Here is a 15,004-nt window from a genome sequence, read left to right as displayed (position 1 = left end):
ACACACAGTGTTATTACTTAGTGTTGCTCAGTGTTATTATTTTTACTTTTGATATCAAGTATTTTGGTGTAATTAGAAATATTGAATTAATTTGAAATATGAAATTACAACTGAACACCACATTTGTATAGACATAAATAAAACAGCAGTGTCGTGCAAAAGTAGGGGGAGACCTAGTCAGGATTTCCGTTATTGTGAGTAGTTATGTGAGTAGAAGATAAACTGCTCTCCAAACGACATGAAGTTTAAGATAAAATATTATTTTAAAATCTTAAGCAAACTTAATGTATTATTTTTGGTTTGTACAATTTTAGAGCAAAAACATGAAAAAGGATGAGCCTCCCAAGAGCTTTAAGCTCAGATAACCTTTACCAAAGTCTCAGACATTAACTAGGCTAGGGCTATGACTTATTCAGTCATTGTTAATACTCCTCAATCCATGTCCCAACAATCAGCAGCCATGGGCTCCTCTAAGCAGTTGCCTAGATCTCTGAAACTTAAAATACCTGATACCCACAAAGCAGGAGAACACTATATGATAGCAAAGTGTTCATAATGTAATTCAGAAATGGTAGTTACCAGGAACAGTGGAGGTCAATTTGAGGTCTGTAAGACCAATAAAACCTTTAAAAAGAACCACTCCTAGATTTGCTACTAAAATAAAACAGTCAGCAGACTCTGTATTGTTCTACTGTGCAGCAACACCTGCACAACTGTGATCTTCTTTGAAGACTCATCAGAAGAAAATCTCTCTTGTGTTCTCACCACAAAATTTAGCTTTAGAGGTTTTCAAAGAAATGTCTAAACATTTGCATTTTATATTAAAACCTCATGCATTTTGGAAACAAGTCATGTGGATTGATAAAAATAGAACTAAGGTAGGAAGAAAGGTGCAAAATTCCATGAAAAGAATATCTCTCTGAATGTTAAATGGATCATCATCCATACGTTATGATTTGGGCTCGTGTTGTAGCCAAAGGCACAGGGAACATTTCACTGCTAGAAGGAAGAATGGATTTCACTGAATATCAGCACATTCTGGAAGCAAACCTCACACCTTCTGTAATTATAAGATGAAGATGAAAAGAAGACAGCTGAACCTAGCCGAAGGTGAAGGTGCAAGAAGCCTATTTTGTTATTTTGAACCTTGCTTGCTTAAGATATTAAAGAAATGTGTCACCTTTAACTTGCTCAGCTATTTCACAGTAACAGAAATTGTGACCAGGGGTCCCCAAACTATTGCTATTTTCAACATACCTATGTTCCAGTGCACATTCACTGAAATCAAATGCATACGACCCTACTGTGCTTGGTTTTTGGCAATGACTGTAGAAAATCATGAAAGCAACCACAGGTCTAGTGCCTTTGCTGGCTGGTTGCAGTATGATATGTAAGCTCTGCCCACCCCCAATATGCTTTAATGACAAAATGTCACATTTTCCACCTCATTTCTTTCTAAACTGTAGTTCAGTCTCCAGTGTCTAATTTCTAATTTCAGTTTTCCCTGTGCTAATATCAGTGTTTAAACCCTTTCTTTATTCTGCTTTATCGTAAGAATGCAGGGTTACACTTAGGAATAAATGAATTCATTGTAAAACCACAGTCTTGAATTGTTTTTACTTATTTTTCTTATTTTTACTTATATTACCAAATATTTTTTATTACCAAAGATTTTTTACATTTTAAATTGTAAATAGTATATAATATTACTAGTATAATAATATCACTTACTGTCTTATGTTTTCCTTAAGAATCCAGAATGATGAACAGGTCTGTAGATCATGAGGCAGATAACAAATGACTGTAAACAGATTACAGTCAATTACAGTATATGAATTATCACATAAATTTTCCAAAACAGCCAAATAAATATACTGTTTGCTTTTTGTTTGTTTGTTTGTTTGATTTTTAGACAGAAATGAAATGTCAGCTACTCTCAAAATGACTTCAAATATCTATCTAAACACCTACAAGTACCATTTGGTGTTTTGTTTACAATAGTTAAATATGTACAAGTTATTACTGTGCATAAAACAAACAAACAAAAAATATTCATAGGACAAATTATTTCAAATGCTTGAATGGTAGTGTGTAGTTGGATCTGGATGATTTCCTATTCTCTATTCAACTATCCCTGTTGATCTTTTAAGCCCAGTGATATATAATTAATATTTATATAAATGTCCATATTTAGGTTCCAACAAAGTTCTTGTTACTAAGAATTGTATATATATTTATATATTTATAAACATAGAATTGTATATATTGTATATGAGGAAAATAAGTATTTGAACTTTGCAAGTTCTCCCACTTAGAAATCATGGAGGGGTCTGAAATTTTCATCTTAGGTGCATGTCCACTGTGAGAGACATAATCTAAAAAAAAAATCACAATGTATGATTTTTTAATAATTTAGTTGTGTGTTACTGCTGCAAATAAGTATTTGAACACCTGTGAAAATCAATGTTATTATTTGGTACAGTAGCCTTTGTTTACAACTACAGAGGTCAAACGTTTCCTGTAGTTTTTCACCAGGTTTTCACACACTGCTGCAGGGATTTTGGCCCATTCCTCCATACAGATCTTCTCCAGATCAGCCAGGTTTCTGGGCTGTCACTGAGAAACACAGAGTTTGAGCTCCCTCCAAAGATTTTCCATAGGGTTTAGGTCTGGAGACTGGCAAGGCCACTCCAGAACCTTGATATGCTTCTTACGGAGCCACTCCATGGTTATCCTGGCTGTGTGCTTTGGGTCATTGTCATGTTGAAAGACCCAGTCACGACCCATCTTCAGTGCTCTAACTGAGGGAAGGAGGTTGTTCCCCAAAATCTCGCAATACATGGCCCCGGTCATCCTCTCCTTCATACAGTGCAGTTGTCCTGTCCCATGTGCAGAAAAACACCCCCAAAGCACGATGCTTCCACCCCCATGCTTCACAGTAGGGATGGTGTTTTTGGGATATTACTCATCATTCTTCATCCTCCAAACATGGCGAGTGGAATTAAGACCAAAAGGTTCTATTTTGGTCTCATCTGACCACAGAACTTTCTCCCATGACTCCTCTGGATCATCCAAATGGTAATGGGCAAACTTAAGACGGGCCTGGACGTGTGCTGATTTAAGCAGGGGAACCTTCCGTGCCATGCATGACTGTAAACTATGACGTCTTAGTGTATTACCCACAGTAACCTTGGAAACAGTGGTGCCAGCTTTCTTCAGGTCATTGACCAGCTCCTCCCGTGTAGTTCTGGGTTGATTCCTTACCTTTCTTAGGATCATTGATACGCCACGAGGTGAGATCTTGCATGGAGCCCCAGTCCGAGGGAGATTGACAGTCATGTTTAGCTTCTTCCATTTTCTAATATTTGCTCCAACAGTTGATCTTTTTTCACCAAGCTGCTTGGCAATTGCCCCGTAGCCCTTTCCAGCCTTGTGGAGGTCTACAATTTTGTCTCTGGTGTCTTTGGACAGCTCTTTGGTCTTAGCCATGTTAGTAGTTGGAGTCTTACTGATTGTGTGGACAGGTGTCTGTATGCAGCTAACGACCTCAAACAAGTGCTTCTAATTTAGAATAATAAGTGGAGTGGAGGTGGACTTTTTAGAGGCGGACTAACAGGTCTTTGAGGACCAGAATTTTTTAGATTATGTCTTATTTTCCTTACTGTATATATATATATATATATATATATATATATATATATATATATATATAATAGTACTTTGAATACATTAATGGAAAAGATGAACATTAAGGGCCGTGCTCCCAAAGAAAACTCTGGTTCTCTGGTCATTCAAGAAATTCTCTACAACATGCAATTTAACTCCAAGCTATTCTGAAGGAGTCTTTGCTCCTTCAGCTATTGAATTATGCAGAATGTTTTAGGACCTTATTGGAATAAGTAAGTAGGCCAGATGGAGATCTACATTTAAGCATGACTTTATAGAGAAGGTGTTGCATAAAGTACAAGTGTTTGTAATTGCTTGTATGATGGCTTGGACTGTTGCTCATGGCCTTTAAACATGAGCAAGAATGGTTTCATGCAAGGCCTTTTGAAAGCTACAATTCAGCACTAACTGTAACGTGATCTTGGGGGTTTGGGGGGGGGTGGGTCCAGAAACCTAAGTCTGGACACTCACCACAAACTATAAGTAGACTAACTGGTACAGTACCATGAAGAAGGGCTTGCCTCCTGTCTGTATTTATGAATGTGCACATTTGCACTCAGTTCCCACAGTTTAGTCAGTCTGATTTCACAGGGGATTGTAGCAGTACATGGTCTGGTAGGAAAATTGACACGCCATGTCAGTGTGCACAGCTATCTTTAGGTGTGTGTACATAAATAATGACTCATCCATCACAAAAAAAAAAGAAAAAACACTAGGCAAGAATGAGGTCCATGCCAGAACAGCTTGGAGGAAACCATTCTTAACTAAGGTTATAGCATCAAGAGCATCCAGACTGAGTCATTTTAGACCACCCCAGAATGTGGTTTGGATCTGATTTGCAAAAATGAGGTTTTCTGTGGCTTTTGGCTGTCCTTACTATCAAAAATGAATCTAGATGCAATCTAGATATGCAGGAAAAAAGGTCTGAACATAAATGCTAATCTTAAGCTCACCAGAGAAGAAAACACCTAGAAGTTCATCCAGAGCTGGAGCCATGTCTTGGGGAGAGGTGAATCTGAAGTGGAGATTTTTGGCCAACTTGGTTGCCGTTATGTTTTGGTGAAAGCTTTTCACAGTGAGAACTGCATAGCTTTAAAGCATGGTGGTGGTAGTGCGATGGTTTCTATGGATGTGTTGCTGCATCAGGGCCTGGGTGGCTTGCTACCTTTGAGGGAACTATGCATTCTGCTCTGTACCAGAGAATCCTTAAGCGAATATCACAGTATCTGGTTGTCAGCTGAAGCGGAGGTGCCTATTGATCATGCAACAAAACAATTATCCAAATTGCACAAGCAAGTAGTAGAACCCTTAAGTACATAGTTCATGCTCAAAGAAGCATGCAGGAGTTGTGAGCCATAATACCTCCATGAGACACTAATTAACAACTAGTAAGTCCTTGGCTGTAGTTATTACTGTGAAGAAGCTGTGGAAGGGGAATATAATTTATTTTCATAATAAAAGCCGATAATGTCTATCAGATTGTTTAGATTAGATTGAAGTTGATATATCATTCAGTGTTTAAAATGAAGGAATTCAGACAGGGGGACAAATACTTTTTATGGCACTGAATGTGTGTATGAGTTAAAGAGAGTAAGGAATGTGTGAGAGAGAGTCAGTGTTTGGCCTCTGTGTTACACTCTAAGCCCTCAGCCTAAAATAGCGCATGGGTAGATGGGCAGAGAGAAAGAGAAGAGAGGCTTTCTCTGAAACATTCGAGCAGAGTTCTGTGAGTTGGTGTAATGCAAATCATGGGGAAAGTGAACTGCTGGTCACTCCCTTGAAATCGCTCACACAAACACATAATTTAAACCTGAATCCTAATCAACACAGTGTTTTTGAAATTAGGGGGGAAACAATTAATTAATTAAATAAATCAAATTGTTGAGTTTTTTCTCATCCACTTATGCTTGTATTCAAGAGACTCTCAAGTGAAAATTGTCTACCCACCAGACGAAGAAGGAGATATCCAGAGCTGTATTTTGCCATGAGTAGTATAAGAATTTACACTTTGGGCCCCCTGATTTGCTTCCGAAAAAATGACTAATTAACTAATTATAATTTTAATTTATTGTATACAAAATAATATAATCAAAGTCAGTGGGTACTAAAACGTGTTAGTCTTGGCTCAGACTACATGTGTTCTGGTGTTAGTTTTAACTTAGACTAGACTAGTACAAAGACCTGGTGTAAATTCAAACTCGGTGTGTCATGGTATTAGTCTTGACTTGGACCTAACTACTAAAAATTGTTAGTCTTGTCTCAGACTACATGTATCCCAGTCTTATTTTTGACTTGGACTAGACTACTATAAAGTCTTGGTCTTGACTTAAAGTAGATGTGTCCTGGTCCTAGTCTTGACTTGGACTTGACTACTAAAAAGTCTTGGTCTTGGCTTAGACTACATGTGTCTTGTGCTTAGTTTTGACATTGACCTTATTACTAAATAATGTTAATCTTGGCTCAGACTATATGTGTCCTGGTCTTAGTTTTGACTTGGATTAGACTACTTATTGGTCTTAACTCAGACTGAGTGTGTCCTGGTCTTACAAAACTTCTACAAAGTCTTGGTCTTGACTGGGAGTCAATGTGGCCTGTTCCTAGTCTTGACCTGGACTTGGCTAGTATAATGTCTTAGTCCTGGCTTATACCACATATGTTTTGGTCTTAGTTTTGACTTGGATTCGACTACTACAAGGTCTTGGTCTTGGGTTGGAGTCGATGTGTCCTGGACCTAGTCTTGACTTGGACCCGACTACTACAAAGTCTTGGTCTTAAATTGGAGTTGATGTGTCCTGTACCTAGTCCTGACTTGGACCCAACTTCTAAAAAGTCTTGGTCTTGAGTTGGAGTCGATGTGTCCTGGACCTAGTCCTTACTTGGACCCGACTACTAAAAAATCTTGGTCTTGAGTTGGAGTTGATGTGTCCTGTACCTAGTTTTGACTTGGACCCGACTACTATTAAGTCTTGGTCTTGACTGGGAGTCAATGTGGCCTGTTCCTAGTCTTGACCTGGACTTGGCTACTATAATGTCTTAGTCCTGGCTCATACCACATATGTTCTGGTCTTAGTTTTGACTTGGACTCGACTACTTCAAGGTCATGGTCTTGGGTTGGAGTCGATGTGCCCTGGACCTAGTCTTGATTTGGACCCGACTACTAAAAAGTCTTGGTCTTAAATTGGAGTTGATGTGTCCTTTACCTAGTCCTGACTTGGACCCGACTTCTAAAAAGTCTTGGTCTTAAGTTGGAGTCGATGTGTCCTGGACCTAGTTTTGACTTGGACCCGACTACTATAATGTGTTAGTCCTGGCTCAGACTACATGTGTCCTGGTCCATGTGTCATGTGTCCACCACCCATGGCTCACCCGCCTGCCGCTGCTGCCTGTTTGGTGGCCGTACTGAAACCTAGATGGACTCGTGCCTGTCTGACACTATTAATATCACCACTATCAACTTTCTGTTGTATCTGCTTTGGTAATTTTTATCATTAATGTTTAAAACAGTCTGGCCAGAGGAGGATGGGTCCCCCTTGTGAGTCTTGGTTCCTCCCAAGGTTTCTTCCTCCAGCTCTGAAGGAGTTTTTCCTTGCCACTGTCGCCGTTGGCTTGCTCCCGGGGGTTTTTGACGCTTCATGTTATTCCTTCTTTCTTCTCTGTCTCTGTTCTGTATTAAGTACTAATTATGTAAAGCTGCTTTGTGACGACAACAGTTGTAAAAAGCGCTATACAAATAAATTTGACTTGACTTGACTTGACTTTTAACTTGGACCCGACTACTACAAAGTGTGAAAGTGTCTTGATTCAGACCACTGTAGAATATGGTTTGACCTGTCTTCCACCATCATGCCATTTCCCTCGTCTTCTGGCATCACTGCTGTTCCATAATACTGAATATGCAGAACAGCCTGTCTCAAATGACCTGAAGTGTAGCAAACATGCCCCCAAGTGTTTAAAACCGGCCAGCACACATTCACTGTAATTAAACCACAGTGAAAACTCAGTTTGAAGTTCTTGAGGTTTTATATAAATGCCCACAAAAAACAAATAAAAAACACTCTGCAAGCTGCTGCACTTCTTAAAACACTTTTATTTCAGAAGCTGTCCCAGAAAGATGATTTCGTACGCTTATAATGTTAGCCATTTTCTTTTGAAAGAGTGGTGAATTTAGCTGCTCATAACCTTTTTTCAGATGTATCAGTATCAGATGCCGATTATCAGTTTACGCAAGCTGTTAGATGCCAAAAACAAAACAAAGAAAAAAATATATATTTGCACTCTTATTTTTTTTCCTGAGAATTGTATACGGAATGCATTTTTACACACGTAATACTGTATAATAAATTAAAACCATAAAAACAATCAAAAAAGAAAATGTAAAAACAATAATACAACACATACACTGAAATACTTGACTGGCAGAATTAAATGGCCTAAGTTCAATTCCATCCTAGCTTCTTTTTATTCCCTTACTGCAAGAAGAGCCTTCAGTCAAACCTTGTTGACCGTGTTGTTTGAACCGTGGCAGTGTTTAGTCATTTGGTTTGATGTACTTCTGGAGTATTTCTAGAGTATGTCTTTTCAGCAGCTCAACAACTTGTTCAAACAGTGGGATCAAAATGTGACACCTGTTTTTTTACAGATCATAGCCAATGATCTAATCCCAGTTGGTGTGAACTCCCTCTATCACTAGCAAGGCCCTCAAAACACTAGGACTGCGAAGACTAGCACATGTCTCCCTCGACACATGTGCAAACAGCCACTACATCTTTCCCGCACTGCAGCATCACTAGGCAGCCAGAGTGCTCAGAGGAAAGCTGGGCTGACCGGCAGTGCCATGGCAAGAAGCACAACCCAACAGAAGTTCGTTTTGACCTCTAATCAAACGGTGGGGCTTCTATAAGGTTGCGAAGGAATTGCAGGGGGCAGAGGGGCAGTCGAGGGGTTAAAAAAAATAGCAATAGATAAATATTTTCTTTAACTTCACAGTATGACCCAGACCCCTTTCTCTAGCTTCTTGTTCTTTCACGATTTTAGGTTGGAAAGCTTCTCGGGTTCAAATAACAGAACTGTACTGAAATAGTGTTATTTTGCCTCATTTTACCAGACTTTTTACATCTAGCCCCTCAGTCTGTTAAAATGAACCACCTACTGGCTTAACATTTTCAGCACTAACTGCTGAATGAGTTAAATGAGGGCGCAAACATACAGGTTGCTTGTGTAAAAGTTAAGTTAAACCCCAAGGCCTTGAGTTATACAGAACATGAAGGTCCTCTGGATACCACTGTGCTACCAACAAAAATAATACAACAGGCACGTAACACAGCAAACATCCACAGCACAATCGGTAGTGTGATGATTACTGAACCTGTCCCGCATTGGTAGAAGGCTTTAGGTAGAGGTTATAAGGAGCCAGATGTGAGTGTGACTTCCTTTAACTTCTTTTTGTCCTGTGGAGTCCTGTGGAGGCTGTTATTACCTCAGTGCCATACACAATACATCATCAAGTACAAGTACGTGGACCCTGGAACATCACATCCATATGTGCTTGCTAAACACCTCCCCCATGTACCATTTGTGTGGGTTTATATACTACAATAAGTCAGGACTGCTTTCCAACCCCTCTTTATCCCTTATTACTGTATAGCTCACATTTCTCAATTTGGCATTTTAAGACAGGCAAGAGGGTGGCATGGCACTTACATCCATAACTGCCGCATAAAACAAGAAAGTGGGGGTAAAAGGGAGTGCCCGATATTTTCGTTACAGCTACATCCTCATTTGTTTTTCCTGATGTAGAAGAAGGGTACTCTGCATGTGTAATGTGAGGTCTGCTTGGTGTAAAGGATGGAGGGAATGGTGAGATACACTATGGCTCTTGTTCATCACTACCCCATATCCAAGTCAAAATTATCACTCAACATCAAAACAGGCTTTGATTTTAGACCTTTGGCAGCCTCTAGGCGTCTGTAGCACTGAGTCACGTTTTAGACGTCTGCGGTGGAATATGAAAACTTCCTGTATCTGCCCAGTTTGTGTTCTGTGTGTTTAAGCTGCCTGTCCTCCAGACTTGTGAGGACATGACTATTACACAGCTGTTTAAGTCCTAATAAAGCCCTCTTGAGAGAATCTTCAGTCTGCTTAATGAATGAGTGATTCATGAAATTTTTAGATTTTTAACATTTAGAACGCTATATAATAGTTCATTTACATAAGTAATCCACAAAAAACAAAATATATATCTGCTCAGATGTAATAAAGAAGCTTTTTTCTTCAGTTTTAATCTGCAGCATCTCTTATCTAACTTCTGTGGATGTATTTATTACCTAATAAAAAACGAAAAGAAGGTACTTCGATCGGATCATGGGGCACAAATATGGTTTCTGGTAACCTCTAGCTAATATGAAAAGTCTTTACAAACATGTGGGCAGAAGGTGACATACATCTTTCCATGATTATGTCTGTTGACTTTGATTAATAAAGGCCTGCATGTCTAAAAGTGTCCAGACATCTACTGGTCCAACAATGCCTCTGAAATCAATGGTACTTTTACAGTCATGTGAAAACGTTAGGACAATCCATGAAAAGTCTTTTTAAAAATGTTTAAACATCTCGACATTTGATCTTCACTGAAACAATATTAAGAAATGGAGGTAATTTAACCAGACAATCATCATTAGAGGGGTTTCTGGAGGAGCCTGTCTTATTTAAACCTCAGACATTTAGCCTGGTTTACTTGTGCTTAGTAAAGTGAGTGTTATTACCATGATCAGGTTTCGAAAGGGCCTTCAGAAAGAAGGTTGTAGATGCAGAAGAGTCTGGGAAGGGGTGTAAAAAAAGATTTTAGAACAGAAATCAGCCCCTCCACCGTCCGTTAAAATATTTACTAGTGGAAGCAATACTAAAGCTTCCCGGAGAACACCTAGACCAAGACCAGGACACCCTTAACAATGTGCTTTGGACAGATGTATCCAAAGTTGAATTATTTGGACACAGTAACAGAGGACATGTTTGAAACCAACTGTAAACCAGACACAGCATTTGAGCACAAGAACCCAAATCAACTGTGAAACACTGAGGTGGAGATGGGATACATATACTTGAGAAAAATGTGAGAGCATCTGTCTAAAAACTGAAGCGGAAACGTCACACAGCTGAAAGATTTCTGCACTGAGGTGTAGGAAAAACGTTCTCCCAGTTGATGTCAGAGACTGGTAGATCATTATAGGATCAGGCAAAGGGGGGGGGGGGGGGGGGGGGGGGATACCAGCTATTAAGGGATAAGGTGTCCAAACTTTTTCCTCTCAAGACAAATGTACAAATGATTTTTAAAAGACATAAATATAGAACAAAAAAAAAGGTAAGCATGGGGTTCCAAACTTTTTCACATGACATGTAGTTTCTTCTCTGTTTTAATATGGCAAAAGACTCTACAAGTCAGGCTAGATGTTAGGGTGGCTGATTAGTTCTGGGTGACATATTCAGATGTCCCAATTCATCCAAAATATGAATCTGATGGCGATGATAGTTTGACTAATCCCATGGTTTGATCCCCTAGACAACGCTTGGCCCTACACTTCACTGTCTCAGGTTTGCTTCAGAACATCCCATTAAACTGGCAATGCTATTCTATGGATTACAAGGTAATGCGGGTGTATGATAAAAACCTGTCAACAATGCCTTAAACAGACAAATCCACCAATTGGAGGGGCCGTCTGGAAACGTTTAGACATATAAAGTAAGTGCATTTGGACGGAATTTGTATTTCAGCTCTCTGGACCCTACTGAGTGTTCTCATCTAATCTGTTCTTCTTCCTTCCCTCCTCCCTAAGCTTGAGCTATCTCACCCGGAGATTGAACACAACAAAAACAAAGCAAAACAAAAGTCAGGGACAGCCTTCTTTCTTAATAAACATCGCCAAAGATAAAATAATTTGAAATTTGTCATCTGCCTCTTTAAATATATCTATTCAGGCCCATTCCCGCATTAGGAAGAGCAGACTGTCCTGCAGGGCCGCCCCGTTGAAAACACGGGTATCACGTGATCACATATACACACACACCCAAAGCGCTCTTGGGAATGCTAACTCCTCGTCTCGACCCTGCCTGAAGCCTGCAAGATATCATGCACATCGCCTCTCCAGAGCAATGTTCAAGGCTGGACCAACCAGTTGTTGGCATCGTCAAGCACCTCCTCCACCTCTTCCTCCTCGTCCTCTAGGGGGTCCGGGGTCCGGAGGGCAAGTTCGCGCAGAAAGCTGGGCTCATGGGACGCGCTCGGGTGCGATGACTTGAGGCCTATCTTCTTCTTGGCAAGGTGAAACTGATCCCGCACAAAGTTGTAGAAGTCATACTCGTACTTCATGCGGCGGTAGAGCACCTGTAGAGCCTCCAGCGTGGGCGTGTGCTTCTTCACCGTGCCCGTCAGGTTCCCTACCTTCCAGAAAGCTGCAGGAGGTGGACACAATGGAATACAGGTGAAAAACCTTGTGTGCTTTTGTTTTTTGATCTGTTTAGAATTATATTATTTATTCATTCTTAAGAATGAATTTGCACTTGGTTGTATCCCTGCTGCAGAGTCTGACAGCTGTCTGCCTGACAGCTGTAAAATAATGCATCCTTTGCTTTCCAAAGATACGCAAATACTATACACAATTCCATGACAGTATGTCAGCATACACCTAGAGTTACTGATAGGGTGAATTAGCCTTATTCGGGATATTGTTTGCATTTCAGATTCCTTATAACAATATGTTGCAATATATACAAATACACACACAGTACCACTAAAATCCCCAGAATGTGCCCTAATTAAACCAAAAGAGACAATGCCAACAAAAAAATGGGATCATACCAACAAAAAAATGGTAGCCCTAGCAGTACTCTTAGAGCCAAGTAGTCAGTGGGACACTGACAGTCAAAGTTAAAGCCCAAATAACGTTATTCACATTAGTTCATGTAATAGAAACATCTCAGTTTAGTAACTGTCTTGGCTAAATGTAAAATCCTATGTTCTGTAATTTTGCTGATACAAGATCTAGGCGTAAAAGTGTGGATATCACATGTTCGAATAGACTGCAATAGTTTAGATGACTTATTTGATGAGAATGTCTATTTTTGCTGTTTTTTTACCATTTTATGACATAATGTCAATATGGCATCTGGTCTTTATGTTGTATTGTATTTAAAAAATGAATGGACCAAAAAACAGTATTTTTTTTACATTGAAAGCTTAGAAGTTTTTTTTGAAGATTTTTGTGTGACAATGATTTATTAGGGAGACATTAATAATCTATTAGAAGACCAAAACCTTGAAAATGACCATTTTCATTGCACAGTCCATGCCCCTCCAAACATATCTGTCTGACCAAGGTACATTTAGAACTGTCCCACTTTACAAATCATATTTTGTAAAGTGGGGCAACAGAAAATTGTACTAAAATACTATTAATAAATTGTACTAAAAATCCTGATAATCCTGTTTTTTTTTTTTTATAAAAAAATTATACATTTTACTATTCATTTTCTTAACACCATACCACTGACCTTTTGTTGGTCTTTACATTGGGAGCTTTTAAAGATTTCAGCACCCTAATCTAAGACATATGAGAATATGATCATGTGATCTTGATCACAAGCCATCACAGCTTGTTATTTCATAGTTTTATTGACTTATTTATTTGAAAAAGACCTACACTAAATGAAGTTTAAGCAGTGCCCAACATTGGCGCAATAGCTCCTATACTTGTGTTGACTGTACCTGGGCTCTTGTAGATGGTCAGCACGTCGCTGAAGTAGTGAGGTAGCAGTCTCTCCAGCAGGAGCAGCACATCTTCCAGCTCCTCCAGAATCCCCACCAGGAGGAAGTTCTCCAGAACGTTCTGTTTGGCCCTCTCCAGCGCCCATACACCTGGCTCCCTGCCACACACACACACACATTGAGTTTTTACTATGGAACACTTCATACTTGGCAATATGACAGACTAAAGAGCAGGAAAAGGAATTGCACCTTGAATGACATTTTCCATGATCAGTAACAAACAGAGCAGCCAATGAGGCTGTGGCTCCATAAAAAATATTATATATGAAGAAATGATTGCCAGATAAATGTGGTCACAATTTGCAGTAATAAAATAAATACATGTATACACTGTGTATTGATGTATTCATAGGACTGTACAAATGTCTTATGTCTACAGTGGGGAGAAAAATATTTAGTCAGTCACCAATTGTGCAAGTTCTCCCACTTAAAAAGATGAGAGAGGCCTGTAATTGACATCATAGGTAGACCAACTATGAGAGACAAAATGAGAAAAAAAAATCTGAAAATCACATTGTCTGATTTTTAAAGAATTTATTTACAAATAATGGAGGAAAATAAGTATTTGGTCAATAACAAAAGTTCATCTCAATACTTTGTTATATATCCTTTGTTGGCAATGACAGAGGTCAAACGTTTTCTGTAAGTCTTCACAAGGTTGGCACACACCGTTGCTGGTATGTTGGCCTATTCCTCCATGCAGATCTCCTCTAGAGCAGTGATGTTTTGGGGCTGTCGGCGGGCAACACGGACTTTCAACTCCCTACAAAGGTTTTCTATGGGGTTGAGATCTGGAGACTGGCTAGGCCACTCCAGGACCCTGAAATGCTTCTTATGAAGCCACTCCTTTGTTGCCCTGGCAGTGTGCTTGGGATCATTGTCATGCTGAAAGACCCAGCCACGTTTCATCTTCAATGCCCTTGCTGATGGAAGGAGGTTTGCACTCAAAATCTCACAATACATGGCCCCATTCATTCTTTCATGTACACGGACCAGTCGTCCTAGTCCCTTTGCAGAGAAACAGCCCCAAAGCATGATGTTGCCACCCCCATGCTTCACAGTTGGTATGGTGTTCTTTGGATGCAACTCAGCATTCACTCTCCTCCAAACACAACGAGTTGTGTTTGTACCAAACAGTTCTACTTTGGTTTCATCTGACCATAAGACATTCTCCCAATACTCTTCCGGAACATCCAACCACACCCCGTGTGGTTCTGGGATTTTTGCTCAACGTTCTTGTGATCATTTTGACCCCACCATTTTGTCTCCCATTTTCTGATTATTGCTCCCACAGTAGATTTCTTCACACCAAGCTGCTGCCTATTGCAGATTCAGTCTTCCCAGCCTGGTGCAGGTCTACAGTTTTGTTTCTGGTGTCCTTCGACAGCTCTTTGGTCTTCACCATAGTGGAGTTTGGAGTGTGACTGTTTGAGGTTGTGGGCAGGTGTCTTTTATACTGTTAACGAGTTCAAACAGGTGCCATTAATACAGGTAATGAGCGGAGGACAGAGAAGCCTCTTA

General features: G+C 39.7%; 1 protein-coding gene across 1 annotated transcript in view; it reads right to left on the bottom strand.

Annotated features, from left to right (window-relative positions):
* Positions 1-10,921: 10,921 nt before the first annotated feature.
* The window catches only part of usta (uronyl 2-sulfotransferase a), a 97,663-nt gene continuing 93,580 nt past the window's right edge, over positions 10,922-15,004 (bottom strand). Inside the window, exons 7-8 of the mRNA XM_072679152.1 lie at positions 13,424-13,581; positions 10,922-12,111 (exon numbers count right to left, since the gene is read on the bottom strand). Of these exons, the coding sequence (XP_072535253.1) occupies positions 11,816-12,111; positions 13,424-13,581 (454 nt within the window). The 3' untranslated portion in view covers positions 10,922-11,815. The remainder of the gene's footprint in view (positions 12,112-13,423; positions 13,582-15,004) is intronic.

This window comes from Salminus brasiliensis, chromosome 1, assembly GCF_030463535.1.
Source record: "Salminus brasiliensis chromosome 1, fSalBra1.hap2, whole genome shotgun sequence".
NCBI classification, from domain to species: Eukaryota; Metazoa; Chordata; class Actinopteri; order Characiformes; family Bryconidae; genus Salminus; species Salminus brasiliensis.
The sequence above is the reverse complement of the archived record's forward strand: the minus strand, read 5'-3'. Positions and strand labels throughout refer to the sequence as shown.